Source organism: Tupaia chinensis, unplaced genomic scaffold (genome assembly GCF_000334495.1).
Source record: "Tupaia chinensis unplaced genomic scaffold, TupChi_1.0 Scaffold000596_2, whole genome shotgun sequence".
Classification (NCBI taxonomy): Eukaryota; Metazoa; Chordata; class Mammalia; order Scandentia; family Tupaiidae; genus Tupaia; species Tupaia belangeri.
This window is the reverse complement of record NW_006160113.1, coordinates 55685-71217: the sequence shown is the minus strand read 5'-3', so window position 1 is coordinate 71217 and position 15533 is coordinate 55685. Positions and strand designations below refer to the sequence as shown.

The following is a 15533-nucleotide window of genomic DNA, read 5'->3' as shown; positions in this document are numbered from 1 at the left end:
CAAAATGCTAAGTACACTTAATGTAGAAATAGAAAAGATTATTTATTTATGACCGTGATCTCATTTATTCAGCCTTAAATTTGGAAATTAGACTAAGCAAAATCAGAAAATGACTTTAAGTATATGCACTGGATATTTTCATAGAAAGAGACATAGATAAAGAAAGAGGTATTTTTATACCTTTAAGAAAAATTTTAGTTACATTTCAGAGTTTAAATACATTTCTCAAAAATACCGTAAGTGTTGAATCTTGAGAATTATTTGTAGAACTGTCATGCAATGAAATTGCAATAGTTGTGACACCATTGTGTGATTAAAAAATAGAGTTTCATATTGTCAAAATATAGTACATAAATACATACATTGTGTGTGTGTGTGTGTGTGTGTGTGTGTGTGTGTTAGCAAATACACATATTTTCTATATCCAGAATAAGAGAGAAAATAAAACTGGCACGTTTATAAATGAAGGTAGCATCCAGTCGGATAGAGAGTGGAACTAAAGATACTTAGAAGGTCGCTCCAGGACAACGTGTTGAACAAAATGGAAAGACGGAGCAACAGGTCGGCCGAGACCGGTTTCGACTTCGTTCTGCTGGGGCTGTTCCGCCACGCCAGAGCCCCCGCGCTTCTCTTCACGCTCATCTTCCTGGTTTTCCTCGTGGCTCTGGCCGGCAATCTTATGATGACGATTCTAATTTGGCTGGACTCTCGCCTGCACACGCCGATGTACATCCTTCTGAGCCAGCTGTCCTTAATGGACCTGTCGTACATTTCCACTTTCGTACCCAAGATAGCCATTGACTTCCTGTCTGGAAGGAACACCATCTCCTACGTTAGTTGTGGAGCTCAGCTCTTCCTCTTCATGACTCTGGTGGGTGCAGAGTGCCTTCTGCTGGCGGTCATGGCCTACGACCGCTATGTGGCCATCTGTCGCCCCCTCTCTTACTCAGTGCTCATGCGCCCTGCCATCTGCGCGCTCATGGTGACCGGGACCTGGCTGAGCGCGCTCCTCAACGCCGCGGTCCACGTGGTATACACGCTGACCCTCCCCTACTGTGCGTCTCGGGAGATCCAGCACTTCTTCTGCGAGATCCCCGCTCTCCTGACACTGGCTTGCGCGGACACATCTCTTTATGAGAATGGTCTTTTTGTCAGTGGTGTCATCTTCCTCCTTGTTCCCATGTCTGCCATCGTGGCCTCATACGGGAAGATCCTTTCCACTGTTTTGGGATTAGGATCTAACCTGGGGATGAAAAAGGCTTTGGCAACCTGTTCTTCCCATATGATCGTGGTCTCCCTCTTCTACGGCACAGCCATCGCCAAGTATTTTCTCCCCAAAGCCTATCACACCGCGGAGCAGGACGAAGTGGTCTCTGTCTTCTACACGATCCTCACGCCCATGCTCAACCCTATCATCTACAGCCTCAGGAACGCGCAGGTGGCTGGAGCCCTCAGGAAACTCCTGGGAAGATAGCTGTCTTTAAAACATGACATCTGTCAAGGAGAGGATGGACAAGCATGGCCCTCTGTTGCAGAAAGCTATTGTGATGCAGAGATCGACAACATACAACAAACAAACGCTGCACTTCTCTGCCCCCTTAGGACCACCCTTCACCTGCCTTAGCGACTGCTCATGGGCCGGCACCCTTCCTGAGGCTTCTTACTGATCCCCGGTTCTCCTAAAAATGTTCTGTCAGTCATCTGCCAGTCTGCAGTAATTATAAACCACAACTGCCTTTTTTCATTAGAAAAGGGAAAAAATGTGTTCTATTCAATATTAACTCTTATGCTAGTTCTTCCTAAGTAGGAGTATTGTAACAACATTTTAAAAGTAAAAATATGTAATAAGTTGCTCAAGACTTAAATATATTACTTACATATTTAAATATATTACTCAGTTGTGACCTACAACACGGATTTAGCTCCCTGTCATCACCATTTTATGATGGAATTTACAGATTTTTTCTTGTTTTTTATAATTGCTAGAAACGCAAAATCGTATCTTTTATTAATATTTACCCAATCACTTTAGTTGTTTTACTTAATTAGCTATAGTTATCTAAATATTTTTATTTTTCAGTTTCCTTATAATTTATTTTTGTGTGTAGCATCTCATTTTTATAATGTTCTCAATTAAGTTTTGAAATAAAAATAATAAAAAATCATTTTACTTGATATTCATACATTATCAGATAATAGTCATGTATATTTAAAACATAACAAAATAAAACATGTATATATTTGTGTGTATACAGTGAATGTGTGTACAAAACAGTTCAATAAATTTAGGGTATGTAGCTTTATGCTCTGTATTTTACTTATTAAGTTGGTATCCAATAGGAATTTCTTTGTTATTGCAATATACACTTGGCCAGTTTCAACAGATGGTGAGCCCTGTGTGTAAGTGCACTCTGGTAACAGTCTTGTTTTGGACTTTTTCAAATGGCTTTTATTTATATATTCTTCCTGGTCTTCATTTTTTTTACATATTTTTACATATAATTTCTTATGAAGGTTAAAATACCTTTAATAATTAATTGAAAAATACTTATTCATTAGTTTTCTATAATTTAATGTTAGCATACATTATGTATTTCAATTTGTATTACTTTTTTCAATTGCAGTGTGGCCATCCTCCGTGTGGGGTGATTTCTTAATTTCTTTCTGTCTCTCTCTGGAGAATACAAATGCCCTATGGCAACCCTCCTCCCCCCTACACACAAAAGAAATAGAATAATTTTTATATTCATAATAGTTTGTATATTTATTTTTGATTTTAAAAAGTCCCATGAGCATGCATATAATGCTCATACTAAATCATATTTGTTTTCTTTATTTTTTAAAAAAAGATTTACTAATATTTACAATGCCAAAAAGTATAGTTTTGGATTTTAATTGAGTATAAATCAAATCATATTACATGCATCTTTCTAAAGCTCTCTTCTCTTGCTTTACATTTCCTGCCTGTGGACCCTGAAGGAAGCCTTCAACTTGGTTTTAGACCCTCTCAGCTATAAAGGAGGAGGTACTGCATTTATAAAAGCGGGGACACACCCAGTGACTAGAGGGAACTTCCACAACAGACTTGGTTAAAAATGAGAACCAATAAGCTCAAGGCAGGTGATATGAAATTTCTGAGTCAAAGGAACAAAAAGAATACAAGAATTAAAAACAGTGGAGTGATGCCGAAAGAGGAGGCTTCTGACTATCCATGTACCCAGAGCAAGTAAATGCTTGCACACGAATTGATTCCCTCCAAGAGAAAGCCAAACACTGCACATGGAGAAACATCCACTTGCAAATGGGTAAGGAAGGGAGAAGTGCATGCACTAGCACAGCAGGAAGGAGGCTCCAGCCTTAGCTTCTTCCTTGCAGGCTGAGGGTCTGCGACACACCGAGGGTGTGCGACACGCCGAGGGTCTGTGACACGCCAAGGGTGCGACACACCGAGGGCATGTGACACGCTGAGGGTCTGCGATACACTGAGGACCTGCGATGTGCTGAGGGCCTGCGATGTGCTGAGTGATAGTGTGATACTGAGGGTGTGCAATACACCGAGGGTGTGCTGAGGGTCTACGATACACTGAGGGTGTGCGATACACTGAGGGTGTGCTGAGGGTCTACGATACACTGAGGGTGTGCAATACACTGAGGGTCTGCTGAGGGTGTGCTGAGGGTCTACGATACACAGAGGGTGTGTGATATGCTGAGGGTCTGCTGAGGGTCTACGATACACAGAGGGTGTGTGATACACTGAGGGTGTGCTGAGGGTCTATGATAGGCTGAGGGCCTGCAATACACTGAGGGCCTGCGATACGCTGAGGGTCTGTGACACGCCAAGGGTCTGTGACACGCCGAGGGTCTGTGACACACCGAGGGTCTGTGATATGCCGAGGGAGTGCAACACGCCGAGTGTGCAACATGCCAAGAGTGTGCAACATGCCAAGGGTCTGTGACACACCGAAGGTCTGCGATACGCCGAGGGTGTGCAATACGCTGAGGGTCTGCTGAGTGTGTGCGACACGCTGAGGGTGTGCGACACGCTGAGGGTCTGCGATATGCTGAGGGTCTTCGATAGGCCGAGGGTCTGCGATATGCCGAGGGTCTGCGATATGCTGAGGGTCTGCGATACGCCGAGGGTCTGTGATACGCTGAGGGTCTGCGATATGCCGAGGGTCTGCAACACGCCGAGGGTCTGCAATTCGTGGTAGGTCAGATTTTATGGACCTTGCTCGGGATTTTGATGTGGGGGTCACTGCTTGAGGAGCGACAAAGACTCGGCACCAGAGGATTTTTCTGAAGGAAAAAGAGCAAGGGAGGTGGGGTTGAACCACCTGAGTCCTACCACAGCTGCAGGCCTGGGACGAACCCGGCTTCCAATGCCTCTGGAACAGGTCTGGCTGCACAAGTTTCCAGCAGCTCCCTGCGCTCTGGCCTTCAGCAAGCCTGCATTTGGGAGTTTATGTGGCAAATCAAAGATACACCTCCTTAAACCTAGAAGGGAAGAATGACACGCCTTGCTTCTTTTTACCCAGATTGCTTCAGTGGTAAGTACAGCAGTGTGATCTTTCCCCATAAAGGTTTTGAGACCTTTTCTAGCTGGAACAGAAGGGATAGTACTCTCTATGTTCACTTCAGCAAGAAGACCTAGCCAGCATATTCTCACAGGACAGTGTTTATAATGCCTCGGTTACCTGAAATGAATGAGTGGGTACTTGCTGCCCCTTCTGCTCTGTCTTGCTCTAGTAATAAAGTCAGACCTGCAGACTCTCCTTGCAAAGAAATTGTCTGACTTTGGAAATCCTGAAAAGGATAGTGAGTACTTACCACACCTTTCTCCCTAGCTGAATGCAATTTCTACAAACATCAAACATACTAAATATTATAGACCCTACTCAGGTACTAGCTTTGAAATCATCTAGCTCTGAGCGTTAACTAAGCTCTGTATTTCTAAGTATCTTAGACCAAAGAGAACAGATAACTTTTAACTTGCAAGGCTTCAACAGCTAAATTTAGAGGAAGTAGTTTGATTGAAAGTAGAAGCATCTTCCATGGATATTATCCTTGGAATAGGGCAGAAGGAGGGAGAGATAAACTCCAGAAGTCTGCTTCTTTGCAACAAAAGGAGGGAACTGGAACACCCAAGTCGTATTTCACCTTTTCCAATTGCATCTAAGGAAATTAGTCAATAAGATGTATGTGAAGGTGAAAGCACAACTTGGAATACCTAATATACATGGGGTCACTAAGAAAAATACAGAGGATGGATAAGCAAAAAGAGTGGAGAGGCACCTAGAATTTCTGGCCAGGCTTACTGGGAGAGGCATCTCATTTAAAGGAACTTCAAAAAGTTTTGAAAAATTGATTTAATGTATGGATTTATTTTGGTGAAAAAAAATTGAAAAACAAAAACTCATGCACTGTTTTCATAATATGGATTTTCCTTGAATTTTTTAAAGACTCTTCATATATAAGTCCAGACTAAAAAGATTGATAGAGGTAGTTCATATCTAATGTTTAGAAATCAAAATAAAGAATCAAGAAAGATATGAAATATTTTCCAAATTTAAAAAAAAGATAAATCTCTAGAAGTTGACTCTGATGAAATGAAAATATATGATTTACCTAATAAGAAGTTTAAAGGAAAATTAATGAAGGTTTTTACTTGGGTCACAAAAGTAATGCATGAACAAACTACAAATGCTACCAGTCCTTCTCAAATTACTCCAAAAAAATTGAAAAAGAGTGAATAGTACAAACTTATTTCATGAGAGTAGAATTATCTTGACACCAAAGGGACTACAAGAAAGTAAATTACAGGCTAATATTCCTGATGAATACCAATGCAAAAATTCTCAACAGAATACTAGCATGCCATGTTCAACATCACATTAAAAGAATTATTCACCATGATCAAGCCTAGGGATTTGAGGGTATTTCAACATATGCAAATCAATAAATGTGACACACCATGATAACGAATGAAGGACAAACTACATATAATAACTTCAATATATACAGAAAAGTATTTGATAACGTTTAACGTCTTTTCATGATAAAATGCTCAAGAAATGCAATGTAGAGAGAAGATACCATTACACAATAAAGGTCGCCCATGACAAGTACAAAGCTAACGTTGTAATACGTGGTGGAAAATGCATGACTTCTCCTCTAAAGTCAAAAATAAAACATAGCACTGAACTTTCTAGCCAGAGCCATTCGTCAAGGAAAAAATAATAATAACTCCACACCCTAGAAAATATAAGTGAATTTGTTTCTATTAGTTGATGGCATGATCTTTTTGTCAAAGGGTGCAAATGCTTGCTGAAGACAAAGAGATGGAAAGTAAGAAATCACCCTCCCTCAGGGGGGATGGCCATGCCTCAATTTCTTCTCCTCTATTCTCCTCTCAGGATTTTGGGCATGCCCGCACATGTGCCTGGAGTGAGTTTTAAGCCACTAGGTCTAGGACTCAAACCATGGTCAACTACATGAGAGTTCAATAACATAACCATTGCACCACTGCTGGTCCTGACATGATCTTTTTTAGAGAAAACACTAAACACTACACCAAAAAACAACAATTAGAACTCAGTAAAACAATGCAATACAATACAATATCTGAAGATACAAAATGAACATACAAAAATCAACTAACAGAAAAAAAAAATCAACTAACAGCATACTATCCAAAAATAAAGTTTTGTAAAATCACATCTATAATAATGTAACACCAAAACCTAAATTTAACCAAACAGTTGAAAGAGCTACACACTAAAGACTGTAAAACACTGATAAAAGAAATTAAAGATGGCACAATAAAAAAAAGTTTTTGTTCATAAGTTGGAAGAATTAATGCTGTTAATATGTCCATACTAAGCAAAAAACTTACAAATTCAATGCAATTCCTATCAAAATTTAAATATAATTTATCATGGAATATAAAAACCAATCATAAAATTGTTTTGATCCACAAATAAAACTAAATAGCCAAAGCAATGAGCAAAAAAGTAAATATATAAATAAAGCAGATTGAATCATACTATTGGGTTTCAAAATATAGAACAAAGCTATAGTAATCAAAAGAGCATGGTACTGGGACAAAAATAGATCCATAAATCAACTCAATAGGATATAGAGCCCCCAAATAAAGCCATGCATTTATGTTCAGATTGTCAAAAACAATGACAAGAATACACAATGGGAAATTAGCAGTCTAGTTAATAAATGATGTTGTGAGTCAGCTCTGGAGACCTGGTGGTTAAAAAAGCTGAATTGTGTTTGGTCAATGGCGTGGATTGAGTCCCAGATCCTGCAGTTTGGGAGGCATTTCAGGTATGTGCAAGCATGTCCAACATCCCAAAAGAAGAGAAATATGGAGGAGAAGGGTTTGTGGCATGACCATTCCCCATGGAGGGTGCTTTCTCCTCTCTTTCCCCATCTCTCTCTCTCGCACTGTTTCTCAAGTGAGAGATATTGGGGCCAATGTATATGCCTTGTAGCAACAACATCTCCAACAAAATGATGTTGTGAAAAATAGATACCCACATGCAAAAGAGTGAATTTGGATCCTTATCTTACCCTATATTGAAGAACCAACTAAAAATGAATTAGTAACTTAAATATAAGACCTGAAATTGTCAAACTGCTAGAATAAGACTTAGGAAGAAAGTTCCACAATATTGTTCTAGAAAAAGATTATTGGACTATGACCCCAAAATAGAGGCAATAAAAAAGCAGAAATATACAAATGGGATTGCATCAAACTAAAAAGTTTTTTCACAGCAAAGGAAATAATCAAAAGCACAAAGAAGGAACTCACAGATTGGAAGAAACTATTTGCAAGTCATACCTCTAATAATGGGCTAATATCCAACCTATGCAAAAACTAAAACAGCGCAAAGGCAAAAATAAATACATAAACTCAATTTTAAAACGGGCAAAGGGTCCAGGTACCCACTTACTAAAAGTGGGTATCAGCAGATGGCATAATGGCTACATTGCTGGACTCCCATGTAGTCAACCACAGTTTGAGTCTCAGATCCGGTGGCTTAAACTCATGCTGGGTGCATGTGTGTGCATGCCCAAGGTCCCAAGAGGAGACTGGAGGAAAAGGGATTGTGGCATGGCCATTCCCTCTGGGGGGGGGTGATTTCTCACTTTCTGTCTCTCTGTGTCTGTCTGTCTTTCTGGAGAGCACATGTGCCCTATAGAAAAATCTTCTCCCACCCACCCTCACTAAAAAAAGCATGTGAATGGCTGACAGTTATATTTTTGTCTTAGGAAATAAAGATTGGTTTAGTGCTTGACTTATTTTATTAATTAGTACATGAGACCAATAGAATACAAAAATGGGGGCCAGGGGTAAAAAGCAACTCTCTATGAGGATAATCTACATGGGAGGAGTCCAGATAAGACTTCCTTGAGAATGTCAGGTGTGTGTGCATGCTCATGATCTGGGGCTGTCTGAAGCTGAGAGGTAGACCACAGTGTCAAGACTCTGTTGGAACAAATGAAAAGGCAACTCTCAGAATGGGAGAAAATATTTCCAAATCATACATGTGATAAGTGGCTTGTAACCCAAATATGTAAGGAACTCTAACAATACAATAATCAAAAGATAATTCAACTAAAACATAGGCAAAAGATATGGGTAGACAGTTCTCCAAAGAAAAGATACAAATGGATCAATAAACACATAAAGATGTGCAATACCGTTAGTCAGGAAAACACAAATCAACACCACAATGAGGAACCACATCATTGACATACGGATGACCACTGAAAAAAGGGAGAGTGACTGCATGTGTTGATGAAGGGAGGCAGGGAGTGACTGCTAGTGGGTACAGGGTATTAACTGGGGTGATTAAATGTTCTACAATTGGACTGTGGTAGTACTTCACACATCTGCAAATATACCTTAAAAACAATAAATAGACTGGATGAGCCTGAAATACAGTGGTTAAGTGTTATGCATAGTACACCATACCCCACATGACTGGCCATGGTTTGAATCCTAGTTTTTGGTGGTGTGTAAAACAAGCCTGATACATGATATTAGACCTTAGAAAGTGTGATAAAAGAAATTCCAATTCTTCTTACTCTCTTTCCAGACTGACAGGAAATGTGACTTTCCTCATCATCTCTACCTTTTTAGAACAGTATGTGAATCACTTAGATACTTGTGCATCAGCTTATAGGTCAATAATGGCCAAGAGAGAGAGAGAGAAACAGAGATTGAGAAAATGGGAAAGCATCCCCTTGAGAGATGGCCCCTTCTCCATCCTCTCAGAATTTGGGGCACAAATGCACATATGGCCAGTGTGTTTTTCTTCATTTTTATTTATTTGTTTTTTACAGAGATTTTTGCTATAGCGTGTGTGCACTCACAAGAGAGACAGACAGACAGACAGAGAGAGAGAGAAGCAGAAAGTGAAAAATCACCTCCCAGGAGGGCTGGTCATGCTGCAATTCCTTCTTCTCATTCTCCTCTTGGGATTTTAGGCACGCACGCACATTTGCCTGGTGTGAGTTTTAAGTCATCAGATCTGGGACTCCAACCATGGCCAACTACTTAGGAGTCCAGCAATGTAACCATTGTGCCAACTGCTGGTCCTGCCCAGCATGTTTTTCATGCCACCTGGTCCAGGACTCAAACCTTACAGTCATAGGGGACCCAGCCACGGCAACCACGATGCCACCTGGCTGTCAAACCACACAGTCACACGAGACCCGGCCTGGCCACCACGATGCCACCTGGCTGGTTTTCCCCTTGTTTCTTATGGTTTAACATAAGCAGGAGGCCCAGTCTTTTCTTTAGTTATATAGTTTTTCTTAAATGTAAATTTCCCCAAATCAGTCTTCTCAGGGCCCCCTTCACCTCTTTGTTCCTGAGGGTGTAGATGAGGGGGTTGAGGAGCGGGGTGACGATGTTGTAGAAGAGGGTGAGGAGCTTGCCCTGGTCCTGGGAGGCGCTGGCTCCTGGCTGCATGTACATGTAGATGATGTTCCCGTAGAACAGCGAGACCACAGTGAGGTGGGAGCCGCAGGTGTTGAACACTTTGTGCCTTCCTGAGGATGACTGGATACTCAAGACGGCCCTCACGATGTAGCCGTAGGACACCAGGATGAACGCCAGGGGCGACAGCACGATGCCCACAGCCAGGATGAAGGCGATGCCCTCCACCACGGCAGTGTTGACGCAAGCCAGCCGGATGAGGGCCGGCATCTCACACAGGAAGTGGTCCACCTTGCGGTGCCCACAGCGGGGTAGCCACAAGGTCATGGGAGACATAATCAAAGAGTTGGCCACCCCACAGCCCCAAGCAAGAGACACCAAGCCCAGACAGAGCTGTGGATGCATAATCACCATGTAATGCAGGGGCTTGCAGACGGCCACGAAGCGGTCGTACGCCATGACTGCCAGGAGCAGGCACTCCACGCCGCCGAGACCCAGGGACAAGCAGAGCTGGACCGCGCAGCCCGCGTAGCTGATGGTCTTGTCGTGCCCCGCCAGGTTGTAGAGCAGCTGGGGGATGGAGCTGGTGGTGAAGCTGAGGTCCAGGAAGGACAGGTGCGTGAGGAAGAAGTACATGGGGGTGTGCAGGTGAGGGTCCAGCCGGGACACCAGGATGATGGTGGTGTTGCCCACAAGGGTCAGGAGGTAGGCCACCAGGATGACCCAGGAGTGAGGCCACCAGGATGACCACGAAGAGGATCCTTTCCAGATGGGGGCGGTCGGAGAACCCCAGAAGGATGAAGGCCCCGTGGGCGCTGTGGTTGCCCTCCATCTCTACTGCGCTAGGAGAATAGGATATTGGGGAGAAAGTCACTCAAGCCGCTCTCGCCACCATCATGCTAACAGTATTTGAAAGTTCTAATAGTGTGTGGGTCCATAGATTAATACATTAATAACAGACATAATTGGGTTGAAAATGTATAATTTGGAGGTGAAAAAGTTTTTCGAACAAAACACAAAATCTAAATATGATTTTGTTCAAATTTAAATATAAAAATAGTTTAATTTTAAAAATACATGAATTCAACACATATGTTGGGTATGTTTTCCCAAAAATAGAAAATATCTTTTGAATGTGAAACTATCTTTCAAATTTTAAGAAAAAAGCTTTTTAAGTAGAAAATTCTTACATTCTGCTAGCTTCTGAATCCTCTGAAGAAAGCTACATGTGAATGAGTTCAAGTCCACACTTTACATGAAATAACTACGCAAATACAACTTTTGTTTGTACTCTCCTTCACCCCGGAGAGACAGGCGGGTTGGGATTAAGCTCCCTTCTCCTCTCAGAGCAATTAATTTTGCGAATGCACAGTAAGGCTGGTTTAAATGGTCTCTAACTACTAGCAGTTACCGATTCCTGGGAAGGTCTGATTCTCCTGAACTTCTTACGAAAACTCAGACTCATATCGAGTTTCCTGTATTCAGTAAGAAACTCCACATTTTATTAATGTAATAATTGCTAATTTCCCCGTGTATCTAAAGGATGACTTTAACCAGATTTTTGAAATTTTGAAAAAGATAAAATGTGACTGTGTAAGTTGTGACACACTTCACGTGAGGTGACTGCTAAGTACGCCTCTTGTCTCCTGCTCTTCCTGAAAGAAAGGGAGAGTTCGGCCAAGAGCGGCATGTCTCTCTCATGCCTCTTCTTTCTTATTGTTGCCAGATTTTACCACGCTCTCTGCTTTCCTCGATTTTGCACTGTGTGTGTGTGAGAGAGAGATTGGGCTACTTCACTTTTTCCTAAGACGTGACCTACTATCCGTACGTGGTAGTGGGTCAATACAGCAACGCCTTCGATGCTCACTGAGGTTAAGGGGATTATTTTTCTTTTCTGAATTAATGAGTCAATTTTTAAACTCTCTGAAATTTAAAGGTTTACATAAACTAGGATTTTAGTTAGACTTCGTATTACTAATAATAAACAAGGAAGGCCTTGAAGACACAAAATCTTTCTGTTTCAGAAAACACAACCACAGCAGACCGACAGAGCAGGCCTCGCGAGGTGTGTCTCCGCTGTCAGTCCCGGGCCTTGGTGCCGGGTCAGTGTCTTCCTTCCCCTGTTTTTCCCTTCTCCTCCCATTTCTCCCTTTCTTCTTCAATTTCCCTTACTGTTATTAATAATTCTCAGTCGCTACTCTGAATGATCACTCTCACAAAAATGTTAAGTGCTTTTCCTTGTTAGCCTATTAAATAACTCCCAGTTATCTTAGCTTGGCCAGGGCAGAGTGTGGTCTGGCTTATTCTAAGCTGAACCCTGCACTGATGCCCATAGCGTCTTCTCTCCTACCACCTGGGAGAGCGTTGTCAAACTCTAGGACGCTCCTGTGCTGCTCTGCAAATGCGAAGTGATTTTTTTGTCTTTTGGCTATGGGTGCATGTGCCCCCCAGAGAGAGACACAGAGAGGAGCTTAGAACACACGCCCATGGGGGAAATCATGCTGCAGTCCCTCGCCATTTCTCCCTCTTCTCAGGACTTGGGCACATGCATGTTTTTCAAGCCACCGGGTCCAGGACTCCACACATGCATGTGGGATCCAGCTGCCTTAACCACCACGCCACTGACTGGTCTGTGTGAAGCTTTTCCTGATTCCTCAAACTGTCGAGCTGTCTCTGTGCTTCGATGCCCTCTGTCTACACGCCTGTCTGCAGGTAGCTACCGCCGGAAACGCGGCTCTCTGCACGTCCCGGCCTTTGGCTGATGCCTTTGTAATGGAGGGCCATGGCACAGAAGAATCGGCTTATCTAATTTCTGCATTGGTATTGAAATAAAGTGGACGGTAAATAGTGTCAGGAAACCCGACTTCAAAGGGACCGGTTTGTGACAGCACCTCAGGGGTGCTGCAGTTACCTGAGCCTCTGTAATGTCCCAGAGGCTGCACTTGACGGCCCTGAGCTGCAGCTAACTAACGGCAGTGATAGTGGGTTCCTGGCGCCTGGTTTCCCACCGTAAGGAACGCAGGTTTTTAGCGTGCATTCCCTCTGCCACCCCAGCTGCCATCGCACACCCGCTTCTGTGCTGCAGCCACTTGTGTCCACGTGGTTGTGGGGCTAGGCTGCATGATGGAGAGGCTTGTTGTCGGCCTGTGTGTGTTAGCGGGTGTGTTTTCTCAGCTTTCTTCATACTTAGGGAGCCTTTCTTCTTTCTTTCTGTGTTTCTGCTTATCAACTCTTTCACGTCCAACCTGTGATCTTCAGATACTTTTCCTGATTAACTCACCGCAGTTTAACCCCTCCGGTGGACCACTAATAGGGATGAGCCTTCTCCATTCTACTTCACATGGCTTGGTACACACATGTTAAATGTTTACCTGAAGTGTAACTCAAGTTGATTTCTATAGGACATTTTCTCTGATGAACTAGTAGTTTTATACAGTTTTATTTCCTACCTAACTTCAATGTCTCCGTCTCCACATGTGCTCCGGAGCACTACGCTCCCTAAGAAGAGATGCAATGTCTCTGTTCTTCCTATGTGCACACTGTGGAGAGTCTAAGCCAAGACGGTTAGTTAGCAGCCTAATACACAAACTAAGAGTTTAAAAAAGTGTCAGAAGCAGCATAAAATGCATATCCTTACTCACTACTTTTGGTGACATGTTGCCACGTGAGTTTAGTGTGGAGTGAAAGAAGCCAAGATTGTCTGATTGTAGATGCGGGAAACTGGCAAGCCCCTCTGCCCTGTGACGTCGGACGGCCTTCCGGCTCTTGCTCTGGTGTCCAGAGCAGGTCCTGCCTGAAGCAGGTGAGTTGTGACCTCCAATGTCAGAAAGCAAAGGCCTCCCACCCCCCCAAAAAAAGAGGAGAATTCCTCCTAGCTCCAGTCTCCCCTACTTAATTTCAAAGGACCTTACCTACCCCGAAGAGCCAGGGTTTATGGAGACGACATCAGAGGGCAGTCCCTCCAGGGAGAATACTGGGGAGGGATGTCTGTGCTCCATGCTCCAAGCAGCCAGCTCCCCGTGGAGCTTGTGTGTGTGTGTGTGGGGGGGGTACAGGAATCCCAGGGAGGAATAAGTCAGTCTATCTGTGCATGTGCAGTCCGTGTTGTCTGCTACCTGTCAGGAAATGGAAAATCACAAGGATATCTTCCCTAATAGGAAATATCTTTATAAGCCCCTTTTAGCCGACAACAGGAGATAGATTCATAATTCATATGAGCACTGACGAACCGTTCAGTCCTTCCCTCTTTCTCAAGCAGTATTTTTCTTGGAGTATTTTGAGCAGTATTTTAGGACAAGCCTACGAAGGTATAACCATCCCTACCACAATTCCTCATTTCTCTACTTCGTTACCGTAAATCCAGTGGAATTAGAGTTCAGATGAATCCCGAGTCTCCATGGAGAAGCTTGTGAGCAATGGCGAACAGCCGTGACAGAACTGCGACTGTTTAGTTAATCCCTGCATTTGGGAAGGGCGGCCAGCACACACGTCACTACTTCAGTGAGCATGTTAGCCGAGCTCTGAGAGCTGGCTGCGTAAATTCCAAGTAGGGATCTAGCCTGTAGCTTAGTACCTGATTTATGCAAATTTATTCCTAATTCTCTTATAGATTGCGACAACAAAAGAGATTAAATAATTGGTAGCTTGATTGCATTAATTGACCTAGCAATTTTGTGAAAATAAAAGCAAACACAAAGTTTTTCAATCAAGCTAGACAGAAAAATTACTCAGTGATTTTTGCTTCCATTTGTTCATCCTCTGCTTCCCTTTTCCTCCTGGTTCCATTAGGAGAGAGAGCTCCGGCACACAAGGAACAAAAACCTGCTCATTACTGGATGGAGGAGCGGGAGGAAGCCGCAGTGTAATGAGTCCCCGGGGACCCAGCGTGCTGGGCTGGCTCCCGTCCCTCTGGGGCTCCTGCTCCCTTCTCCCCAGGCAGCCCCCCAGGACCTGTGGTCCCTGTCTGCGCATTGGGCCTCCCACACCGAGCTGCACCTGTGAGTTCAGTCCCTGCTGGCAGACGTGGCCCGAATGAGCCTGGACAGGCCGGCGCTGGGGACGGGTGGGCACGTGGGTCCTGCCCGCCATGCTGCCTGCACCTCCTCCAGGCGGGCCTCCGTGAGGGGAGCCCTCTCGGCCTGCTGGTAGAGCTCCGCTCTGGGAAACCCACACTCTTCCCTTTACTCATTCTAGTTTTAAAACACAGCTTTTAGAAATATTGCTGCCGAAGTCAAATGTTTGAGAACTTAAATGCACTTATCTTAACTTCTGTATGAGTAATTCTTTGGCTACTTATGGTACTCTACGTTAAAAATGTGCAATTTTCTCCGGCCTTCCAGTTCTTCCTGATGAGCCGGATACTCCACGGTGACACAGTTTCCTTCTCAGGAAGTGTGCGTGCTATTGTCTGCATTCCCTCAGCAGCAGGTCTACCCACCCAGCCCAGGGCTCCAGAAGACCCGGAGGTGAGGTAAGTGGGTCTCAGCCCAGGAGATGTCGGTGAGCTGGCCCACGTCCCCTCCGGCCCTCTGTGCTATGGTTGCCGGGCTGCTCACCCTGTGTCGGCTCCCTACAC

General features: G+C 43.6%; 2 protein-coding genes across 2 annotated transcripts; one reads left to right on the top strand and one right to left on the bottom strand.

The window, feature by feature from the left end:
* The first annotated feature begins 541 nt into the window (after positions 1–541).
* LOC102474873 (olfactory receptor 2T27) lies at positions 542–1637 on the top strand. The gene has a single exon (XM_006158412.1). It carries the CDS (start codon positions 542–544, stop codon positions 1472–1474), a length of 933 nt encoding a protein of 310 aa, XP_006158474.1. The 3' UTR covers positions 1475–1637.
* An 8183-nt stretch (positions 1638–9820) lies between these two features.
* Positions 9821–10790, bottom strand: LOC102474446 (olfactory receptor 2W3). Its single transcript, XM_014591543.1, has 2 exons — positions 10704–10790; positions 9821–10663 (listed from the first exon to the last, which is right to left on the bottom strand). Exons 1-2 carry the CDS (start codon positions 10788–10790, stop codon positions 9821–9823), a joined length of 930 nt encoding a protein of 309 aa, XP_014447029.1.
* Positions 10791–15533: the final 4743 nt, after the last annotated feature.

What these genes read in the sequence shown, in the direction of transcription:
- LOC102474873 (XM_006158412.1), top strand. Translation starts at nt 542, where the DNA reads ATGGAAAGACGGAGCAACAGGTCGGCCGAGACCGGTTTCGACTTCGTT.
- LOC102474446 (XM_014591543.1), bottom strand. Translation starts at nt 10,790, where the DNA reads ATGGAGGGCAACCACAGCGCCCACGGGGCCTTCATCCTTCTGGGGTTC. An exon ending in AAAGGATCCTCTTCGTGGTC is followed by an intron (nt 10,664 to 10,703) that starts ATCCTGGTGGCC and finishes CTGGTGGCCTAC; the next exon opens with CTCCTGACCCTTGTGGGCAA.